The 11,383-nt window shown below is 34.2% G+C and overlaps 1 protein-coding gene across 1 annotated transcript; it reads left to right on the forward strand.

Annotated features, from left to right (window-relative positions):
- The first annotated feature begins 4,064 nt into the window (after positions 1-4,064).
- On the forward strand, positions 4,065-9,352 carry LOC112855650 (olfactory receptor 4K1-like). Its single transcript, XM_086708539.1, has 2 exons — positions 4,065-4,075; positions 8,410-9,352. Exons 1-2 carry the CDS (start codon positions 4,065-4,067, stop codon positions 9,350-9,352), a joined length of 954 nt encoding a protein of 317 aa, XP_086564665.1.
- Positions 9,353-11,383: the final 2,031 nt, after the last annotated feature.

Below are 11,383 nucleotides of genomic sequence, written 5' to 3' on the forward strand. Positions count from 1 at the left end.
TATTCATATCTTCTGCCCATTTCTTCTTCTTTTTTTTTTTTTTTTTGCAGGGGTGGGTGTTGAGATTGGTAAGTTCTATATAGATTTTGGATACTAACCCTTTATAGGATATGTCATTTCCAAACATTGTCTCCCATTCCATTGACTGCTTTTAGTTTTGCTGCTTGTTTCTTTTGAGGTGCAGAAGTTTTTATCTTGATGAAGTCCCATTAGTTCATTTTTGCTTTTGTTTCCCTTGCCTCCAGTGATTTGTCTAGTAAGAAGTTGCTATGGCTGAGGTCAAAGAAGTTGCTGCCTGTGTTCTTCTCTAGGACTTTGATGGTTTCTTATTTCACATTTAGGTCTTTCATCCATTTTGGATTTATTTTTATGAGTGGTGTAAGAAAATGGTTCAATATTATTCTCCTGCATGTTGCTGTCCAGCTTTCCCAACACCATTTGTTGAAGAGACTGACAAAAGAACTAAAATCTAGTGAAGCTGAAATCAAAATTGCTATAACCAAGATGCAAACCAAGTGGATGCCATAAAAATGAGGATTGACAAAGCAAAGGAAAGAATTAATGATACAGAAAATAACATTATGGCTGAGTACCTGGGTGGCTCAGTAGACTGATCATCTGACTCTTGATTTCATCTCATGGGTAGTGAGATCAAGCCCCATGTCAGGGTCCATGTTGGCAGCATGAAGCCTGCTTGGGATCTCTTTCTCCCTCTTTCTCTGCCTCTCCCCACTTATTCTCTCTCTTAAAAATAAATAAACTTAAAAAAAGAAAACTATGGAAAATAAGGAATCTGAAAAGAAAAAGGAAAGAAAGGTAAAGGATTACAAAGGTAGACTTAGGGATCTCAGTGACTTATTAAGACGTAATAAAATTTGTATCATAGGAATCCCAGAAGATGAAGAGAGAGAAAAAGGGGCAGAAAGTTTACTTAAACAAATTACAGCTGAAAACTTCCCTAATCTGGGGAAGAACACAGACATTAAAATCCAAGTAGCACAGAGAACTCCCATTAGATTCAACAAAGTTGACCATCACTAAGGCATATCATAGTCAAATTTATAAAATACACAGACAAGGAAAGAATCCTGAAAGCAGCAAGGGAAAGAAGTCCTTAACCTAAAAGGGAAGACAGGTTAGGTTTGCAGCAGATCTGTGCACAGAAACTTGGCAGGTCAGAAATGGGTGGCAGGATATATTCAATGTGCTGAATTGGAAAAATATGCAGCCAAGAATTCATTATGCAGCAAGGCTGTCATTCAGAATAGAAGGAGAGAGGAAGATTTTCCCAAACAAAAACTAAAGGAGTTTGTGACCACTAAACCATCCCTGCAAGAAATTTTAAGGGGACTCTTTGAGTGGAGAAATAAAAGACTAAAAGCAACAAAGACAGAATGGAGGAGAGAACATCACCAGACACACCAACTCTACAGGTGACACAGCGGCAGTAAACTCATAACTTTCAATAATTGCTGTGAATGTAAATAGACTAAATTCTCCAATCAAAAGACATAGGTTATCAGAATGGATAAAAAACAAGATCCATCTATATGCTGCCTATAAGAGACTAATTTTAGACCTAAAGAAACCTGCAGATTGAAAGTAAAGGGACATAAAAATACCTATTATGCTCATAGATGCCAAAAGAAAGCTGGAGTAGCTATACTCACAACAGACAAACTAGATTTTAAACCAAAGACAATAAGAGATTACGAATGGCATCATACTATAATTAAGGGGTCTACCCATCAAGAAAAGCTAACAATTATAAATACCTATGCCCCCAAATTGGAGGAACCCAAATATATAAATCAGTTAATAATAAACATAAAGAAACCTAGGCATTAAAAGTAGGGGACTTTAACATCCCTCTTACAGCAATGGACAGATCAACTAAACAGAAAATCAATAAGGAAACAATGGCTTTGAATGACACACTTAACAGATAAATTGAGAACATCTCATCCTAAATCAGCAGAATACACATTCTTTGCAAGTGCACATGTAACCTTCTTCTGAATAGATAACATACTGTGTCACAAATCAGCCCTCAACAAGAACAAAAAGATCAGGATCATACCATGCATATTTTCAGACCACAATGTTATGAAACCTGAAGTCAACCACAAGGAAAAATTTGGAAAGCCCTCAAATATACAAAGCTTAACATCCTACTAAACATCCTACTAAAGAATGAATGGGTTAACCAGGAAATTAAAGAAGAAACAAAAAAAATACATGGAAGCAAATGAAAATGAAAACACGACAGTCCAAAACTTTTGGAATGCAGCAAAGGCAGTCCGCAGAAGGAAGTATATTGCATTACAAGCCTTATTGGAAAACATCAATGGTACAAGGTAGAAACCATTAGAAGGCCTTTGAGACACTTAACGGGAAAGGTAACAAAGGTTTAGCCATGGAGTTAAGAGGGAAGTAAGTAGATAAATCAGGAATATTTGGGGGGAAGGAAAAGCAGGGTTGAAAAGGAACTGAAGAAAAGGAAGGAGCTAAGTTTCTGACCATAATCACAGGAAAGAGAAATACCATTAGCTGGGATGGGGCAGAGTAAAGGACAAACAGGTTTGGAAACAAGAACTGAAGTATCCTGTGAAATATTAAAGGGAATATGCCAAGAAGGTATGTGGTCTATTAGCTAAGAACTAAGAGAAGTCGGGGCTCCTCCATTAGACTTGCCAAATTTTCGGGGCAGTTCCTCTGTGTCTCAACATTAAGTATGTTCTCTCTGTAACCTGCTCTTCTCTGTAGACCTTTTTAGCCCCTCTATTGCTCTGAAATATCTTGCCACAATGTTAAAAAGCAAGCTATGTGTACATAAGCAGTTCAATCCATGTATGCCCAAATAAGCTTTCTTTCTGATTCTAATGTATTGCCAGGTGTTGAGCAATGACAACTGAAAAAGTTGGAGGGTTTTTTTTGGTAGCATATTGTGTAGTATGGAGTTTAAAAATTTAATCATAAATATTTCCATGAAAAGAAAGAAGTGAAGAATTAGAAAAAACAAAATTCCAATTCTCTTAGCCCCACTGTCAGATTTCATTTTTTCTGATTAGATTTCCTTCAGGTTCTGAGCATAAGACCTAGTGCTTATGGGCACAGTCACTCTAAACAATGGAAAAGAAATCACATGAAGGGAAACTGATTATTAAATGAGAGTAAATGTAGCTGTTGTAAGCTTCTGGGTCACTAAATTTCCCCCTTGTGATATATGCCATATTTGTAATTATAGACAATTTAAAAATTCTTACCATCTAGTTTTTGGGTAAACCAACTGAAATTGTAATAACTCCCACAGCAAGATGACTTCACTTCATAAAGGAAGTTCGTTAATTGGCTACTGCAATCCATGGTACTGGTTATCTAAGATATATAGCATGTACTATGGTATTTAAATACTTGTTTTATGGGCTTTTGTGACTCAGTCTTTAAAAAGAAAAGTTTGGAGATTTATCTTCTTCAACCTGTTATTACTCTCCTGGCATTTTTCTCAAAATTGGTATGTGGAAATTAATCACATCAGGCAAAAAATTAAATATAAAGGTTATCATTTGGAGAGTTAAAGGGATTCTAGGTTAAACTTATTACTAGAATTAAGATGACTTGGATTTCTTGAGCATGAGAATTTGGAGCTTGTTGATGAGATTCTAAAATCTGAAACAAAATATCAGACTATGTCTGGTTATTGTCACTGCTAACACAGGTGACAGATTGAGACACCCAGGAAAAAGTAAGCATACTGGTATATAATTTTCAAAGTACAGAGATAATGATAGAGAATGGAATGGGGCACAAAACTGTCATTTTAATAACCAGGTAGACTTCCCCTGATAGAATCTTAGTTATCAGGTAATATATATAATTAAGTAAGATATATATTAGTAATATAGTAATATATGTAGTGGTTAAATATGTGTTTTTTGGGTACAGAATTCCTATTGACTAGCACTATGCCCTGATGACACTAATTGTACTGCTAAGATTTAGCTGTATAGTTAGGATTATAATAGTACTTCTTTTGTGCCATTGTTGTAAGAATAAATGAGATAATGGATGAAGTGTTTAGCACAGTGCTTTGTATGAAGTTGACTAAGAAAATGCTGGCTGTTATGATTAGCAGAAGCTCTTTCTTTCCAGCGTTTTACCAATATAGAATACTATAATTTGGTCTTTCTTTCTATTAAGGACCTTTTCCAAATTCTATTCTTTTGCAGTCTCTTGTATCATACATATTTATGTAATTATTAGTCATATATCAGTGTAAGGCAACTAAATTGAGTCCTTCATATCCAAAAGCCTTTCTCCAATTTAACTATATACACAGGGGCAAGAAGCAGATTTCCTTATATAAATATGGTTCTTTACTGTGAGGCTATCTTCTTTCTCTTCCACGTCTTCCATTGACTCTTTTCATTGACTCTTTTCTCTCTAGAACCATCACAAAAAAATTATTGTGTTTATGAATCTGAGCCAAAAAACCTAGAGCTTCACCCAAAGAAACTTCAACAATTTGACCTCCTGTTTGTAAACTTCTGTTTTTCTGTTTAACTGGAATACTTTTAAACTTCTGGCTCAGAAAAATAAATTTCTGAGTCCAAAAATTACCACATATAAATTTCACATTTCTTTTTAAATGGAAGTCTGGTTTTGCTTTCAGTGTATTTTCATCTTAGGTAGAAATTTCCAATTGGTTAGTTTCCAAAGTCAGGAACCAAGAAAGATTATTTCTAGGATAGCCTGGTGTCCAAGACAGGGAACTATTTAACTCTGTATTCTAAATATGAAATAAATATCATAATGAAACATTAAAAAATTCCTTTCTCTTTTTCACAAGGATAGCTAGCTTGGTTTACCCTATTTTCATTTATAGGTTAGAGCTTAATAACTCTAAAGACTAGTGGTGTCTGGGTGGCTCAGTTGGCTAAGCGTCTGACATCGGCTCAGGTCATGATCTCGCAGTTCCTGAGTTTGAGCCCTGCATCAGGTTCTGGGCTGACAGCCAGGAGCCTGGAGCCTGCTTCAGATTCTGTGTCTCCCTCTCTCTCTGCCCTTCCCCCACTCGCACTCTGTCTCTCTCTCTGTCTCAAAAATAAACATAAAAAAAATTAAGAAAAAAAAAGAACTCTAAAGAGTAGAAGTAACTGCAAATGAATACAGACATCTGTAAAGAACACTACCTGGCTCTTTTTAAGTATCTCCTTTTTGTCAAACTTTCATTTCATTGTTATAATAAATTATATAAATTTATTAATGAAAAATTATTTCATTCTAATATTTTATTTTAATCTTATTTTTCATTTTTAAAAATCTCATAGATTGTTGATCTGCTCAGAAGCAGATATTTTCACATTCAGATTGACTTTACCTGAGTAGAGGTAAAATTTTATTATCTGATTTTTAAACACAATAGTATGCTCACTCAACTAATATTTATCACTTCATAGTTTGCACACCTCTTTCAAATGTATGCTGTAACAAACACAAAGTTCAGAGAATTGCAGTGATTACATGAAGATAAGTATCCTCTCTGTTTTATCATTATATCTGCAGGCCTACAGAGTGCTTGGCATATAATCATAGTAGGTGCTCAATAAGCTGGAACAAATGGATAAACACTAAGAAAAAGAGTTAGTAGTAGTGAAGCCAGGAATTGAACTCAGATTTTCTGATCTCAAACTTGTGCTATGTATATTATGGCATACTGTGGAAATTTTCACTATCTGCCTTTCTATGAAGACTGACTACACAAGTGTGAATAAGAATATGATTATCTCAATATGGAAAAAAATCATTTTAGAATGGTTTTAGAGAAATTCTTCCTGTAATTCTAGAACTAAATGAAGTCACTTCAATAAAACTAACTGTAGACAAAGAGGAATGGTTTAAGATCAGAAAACTTTGGTTAATAGATTTATCACTTGGCAAACTGTCTTCAGGCCTTGTACACACAGAGCTATAATACAAAAAGAGGTTTCAAAAGGCATAAGATCCTATGAGGTATTATTAAAAAAGTAATTAGTAATTTTTATATTTTTAAATGGCCTCAATACTTGAAAGTCATGTCATGAATAAATAAATCATCTCAACTAGTTGTCACTGAGTGTTAATATAGACACACAGGGAACTCTTCCCAGATTCTGAGATCTGACCATGAGCTTCATTTCAAAGGATTCCTTCTGGAAATCACAAATTATTTCATTTTAATTTTGAATGAAAAAAATTGGCACATTCAAATGAAAATAAATTGCTGTTCAAATCTGTTTATAGGTGTGTATGTATGGAAATAAAAACTTGGAAATAAATTTTTATTATGTCCATATTTCATTCTAGAAAATAAAAAGGATAGTTTTAAATACAGGTCCTTATTGTAAAGACTGAATTTATAGTTCCTGAAAACTGTGGACGTATTTAAGCCTATGAGGTAGAATACTATTCAGAAAAGATAATTATGCATTTGTTAATTCCACAATAAGGTAAAAGTCAAATTCTCATTCATTTAATTTCTAACAGATCTGCTAAAATTATACTTATGTTTCCCAAGAGAAAGCTTATTTCACATGAATAAGTTATTGCCCAAGCTTGCTATTATGCCCTTTGTGTCAAGGCTTACTCTTAATTTCCCGGTGTGGGAGAAAATGTAACCCTCCTAGTGATGGCTTTCTCTGATCACCTGGCCAGTCAATATGCCTTTGCTCTGATTTTTTCCCATAAACCTAGTCACAAACTGACATAAATATATATTTTATTTATTTTTAATCACCTCTGCCAGCCCAGCCACCACCTTTAGAATGTAGGCTACATGCAGGTCAAACACTTCTGTTTTCTTTTTCTTTCATTGCTTTGTCTCCAGAATCTATAAAAGTGTACATTATAGAGCAGTAATCTAGAATATTTGTTGAATGAGTTAATTACACCAATTATGATATTCAGTAGGCTTTGGAAAATACTTTTGTTATTGTGATAAGTTCATGAGAGAAACTAATTAAAATTACATTCAGTCTCATCTTTGATGAGCAGACTAAATAGTATTACATTCAATTTTTATAAAAGGGAAATCATTGAAAAAAGTAAATAGTGTAATTGTGATATTAAAAGACTATTTTTTTGCTTGTTGATTCATTTGTTTTGTTTTTCTCAGTTGGACTTATTTCACATAGCATAATACCCTCTGGGTCCATGCACGTTGCCACAAATGGCAAGACGTCATCCTATTTTATGGCTGAGTGATATTCCATTAGGTGTGTGTGTGTTTAATATATATATATGTATACCTTCCTTATACATTCGTTTATGTTTCTTTTTTCAGTTCTACATATAAGTGAAATCATATGGCATTCACCTTTCAAATCTTATTGACTTATTTTACTTAGAATTATACCCTTTAGGTACATCCATGTTGTTGCAAATGTCCACATCTTGTACTTCTTATGGCTAAATAATATTCACTGTGTGTATATGTGTATGTATGCATATCATCTTTGTCAATTCTTCTACTGATGGATATATTTTTTAATTGAAATCTTATTTCTTTAGTTCCCAGTGAGATTGCACATCTCTTAAAATGGCCATCGGCTATTTGTTGTACTCCTTCTGTGATGCTTGCTTGTATCCATTTCCCATCTTTCTAAAAGAATAATTTTTCATTTAAAAAATGTGTGCTTCTCAGGTTCTGGGAAGATACATTTTCACTGCTTAATAGTATAATTAACTGCTATAAAACTTAATTGTTTTAATATAGAAAAGTGAATGCAATCTGTTGCTCACACTAATTTAGTTTGTCACAATTTCTCTAACTCTCTCTTTAACCGCAGATATTTCAAATACATGGCCACATCTCACTCCATTTCTCTGATATCATTTACAAATTAACTGGGCTGATTTCCATCTCTTTACATTTGGCCTAAATTTTCTCTCCCTTCAAGATTCTGTAAAAGGCATCAGGCTCACTTTCTGCTACTCAAAATCTGAATGTGTAAGTATAGCATATGTATCTTTAAAAGTATTATAGGGACCTTGAACTCTTCCTCAAAAACACGTCAGAATCCAGAGGCAAATACTCAACACCTTCCGTCCTTCCATACTGACTTCATGTTAGATAAATAACTATCTTTCTTTTTCTCCTTCTCTCCCTCTCTCTTTCCCTCTCGTGCCAACCCATAAATGCAAAAAGTACAATTCATATAATTATGTAAATAATCACAGGGAAAATATCAATTCCTAACAGTAACGTGAATAATTATTTTCCTATAGCCTCACCATATAATTTTTATAATTATTAGAACTGAAACATCTACTTGATTTGCAATATGGTAAAGGGCTTATTATTATCCATTTTTAATTATTTTTCTTTCCTATAGATAACTTCAACAGCCCAGAGTCAGTTAATGGATGGAGCAATAAATCAGTGGTTACTGAATTCATTTTGTTGGGCCTGTCTAGCTCTCAAGATATTCAACTCTTCCTCTTCTTTTTCTTCTCTGTGTTTTATGGAGCTGCGGTTTTGGGAAACATCCTTATCATCCTCACAGTAATTACAGACTCTAGCTTACATTCCCCAATGTATTTTCTTCTTAGCAATCTCTCCTTTATTGATGTGTGTCAGGCTACATTTGCCACTCCCAAGATGATTGCAGACTTCCTCAATGAACACAAGACCATCACCTTCCAGGGATGCATGTCACAAATCTTTTTCTTGCATGTTTTTGGGGGTAGTGAGATGGTGCTTCTTGTTGCCATGGCCTATGATAGATATATTGCTATTTGCAAACCTCTGCACTACATTACCGTCATGAGCCGAAGGGTGTGCACTATTCTGGTGGGAGTCTCCTGGACCATTGGTATTCTGCATTCAGCCAGCCACCTGGCATTCACAGTCAATCTTCCTTTCTGTGGACCCAATAAGGTAGACAATTTCTTTTGTGACCTTCCCCTTGTGATCAAGCTTGCCTGCTTAGAAACATATGTTTTAGAGATCCTCGTGCTAACCAACAGTGGCCTGCTCTCTCTTATCTGCTTCCTCCTTTTGCTCATTTCTTATACTATCATCCTTGCTACTGTCCATCAGCAAACCTCTGGTGGGACATCCAAGGCACTTTCCACCCTGTCTGCCCACATCACTGTTGTGGTTTTGTTCTTTGGCCCATTAATCTTCATTTATATTTGGCCTTTTGAAAGCTTCCCAATTGATAAATTTATTTCTGTGTTTTTTACTGTCTTCACTCCTGTCCTTAACCCCATGATCTACACATTGAGGAATAAAGATGTAAAGGAAGCCATGAAAAAGCTACGGAACCGACATGTGGGTTCTAAGCAAGTCTTTCAGACAATTGTGAGGTAGTAACACAAATCCTTAATTATTGTCCTTTGTAATGCACATAGGTGATTTTATTGTTGTGTTTCTATCACAATTAGTCTTTCACTATTATAGAACCTATCTCTAGTTATCTGAAGTTGTAAATGAAGTGCAGAATCTCATATTATACCAGTTCCAATATTCTGTGGCTCATCTCATCTTCCCTGAAACAATCAACAACATATATTAAAATTCCTAAGTAGTTTTTTCCTCCTTATATAGGCATTGTTTAAAAAAGCATCCTGTAGCATTTTGAAATTACCTCCGTATTAAAGCAGATTTGTTAACACATCTGACTTGATTGGGGTAGCATTCTTTGAGTTAAAAACAGAATATGCTTTGACATGACAGGCTATATTAAGACTCCGAAGGCACCTTTTGGGATGAGCACTGGGTGTTGTATGGAAACCAATTTGACAATAAATTTCAAAAACAAAAAGTCTCCTCTACTTTTATCAGTATATTTTATCAATATTTCACCTATTAACTTGGCCCCTATAAATAGCTGCAAATTTCCCACATTCACAAAGAAGCCACTGACAATTATAAATCATGTTTTTATAATAATTACCATTTTGCTAAATTTTAAATACCTAAAATACTACAGTGTCAATTATAGTACTGAGTTTTGCCACTTTGGCTTTGAAACAAACAGCACATCAATAAATATCACCAAGTTCATAGTTCAAATTATAGGAGTACTCTTACACTTTCTGGGAGAAATGTTCTAGCACTTAAATATACAGACTATCATACCACTGGTAATAAACCTACCATCAGCTGAAAAAGACTGCAGGGTATTTGAATAGTGAGTTTGTTCATTAATATTAATTCAGAGTAAATATTTCAAAGTAGTAACAGTAAGAATATATATTAGTGATTAGAAAATATATCCCATACTTATTTTTCTCAAATTTTAAGTGAAACTTAAGAAGAATACTAATAAATCATGGAAAGAATAGGAGAAGGAATGTGAACATGATGGATTCAGTCCCTTATTAGTCACAGAATCATCATTCCATCACCAAATCCATGCCAAGAGGAGTTTATCCCATTTATGCCAGCTTTAAGTTCAGATTTGTGGTTTCTGAACCGAAGATATGGCTGTGTTCTTGTTTTTACTACTTAGGATAGTTTGTGAGTCCCTAAGACAATCATTTTCTGTTTCGTACCAAATGTGTCAGTCTGCTAGAAGTTTAACATTCAAGCAAGTGTCATAAGGAGAATGCAAGTACCCAGAGCATTGATTTCTAGGTAACTTCTACTACTGTTTCATATAAACAAGGTATTTCAGAGTGATGTAATAAGAAGCCAGTGGAAAACTAAATTGTCCATACCTAAGTGTCAGATTTTTATGAGTCATTGTATTCCGTAGCACTCTGATCTTGTTTTCATATTTGGTTTTTCATGTTTGAGAAACCTTCATTGTTTGAATTGTATGAATAATATTATTCATTGTATGAATATTATGAGTATTAAATGTATGAATAATATTCATTGTATGAATAATATTAAAATGAGCGATCACAGGTATTACAAAAGAGGCAAAAGTCATAATCCCATGTTTCAACGAAGGCTTTCAAACCAATCAAGATAGCTATAAAAATGTTCATTATTGGTTAGGTAATAATGACAAGTAGGATATAATAGATAATAGAAAACAGATACAGAGTTAATAATCTCAATGTGGTAATGTTCAGTTTTGTTTAACTTGAAGCAACCTCATGCAATTTTTTACATTAATTTATGCCAGGTATTGCGGATGAATAAAGAAGATTAACAAACATATCAGGTCTCATGGAAATGACTGAATACAAATGAAGCAGATAATCATTAAAGTTTTAAATGAAAAAAGGCTTATTCTGTACAAGGATGGCAGAATGGTACAGCTAGAAAGGGCATTTAGCTGGGCCAGCCACCAAAACACTTGTTGGCATTAACTTAATGAATCATCCCAGTTCAAATTTTGGCCTACACACTTACAGACCCACAAATTATAACTTGTTAATAATTGTA

This window comes from Puma concolor, chromosome B3 (genome assembly GCF_028749965.1).
Source record: "Puma concolor isolate L17-30 chromosome B3, mPumCon1.1.hap2, whole genome shotgun sequence".
NCBI classification, from domain to species: domain Eukaryota; kingdom Metazoa; phylum Chordata; class Mammalia; order Carnivora; family Felidae; genus Puma; species Puma concolor.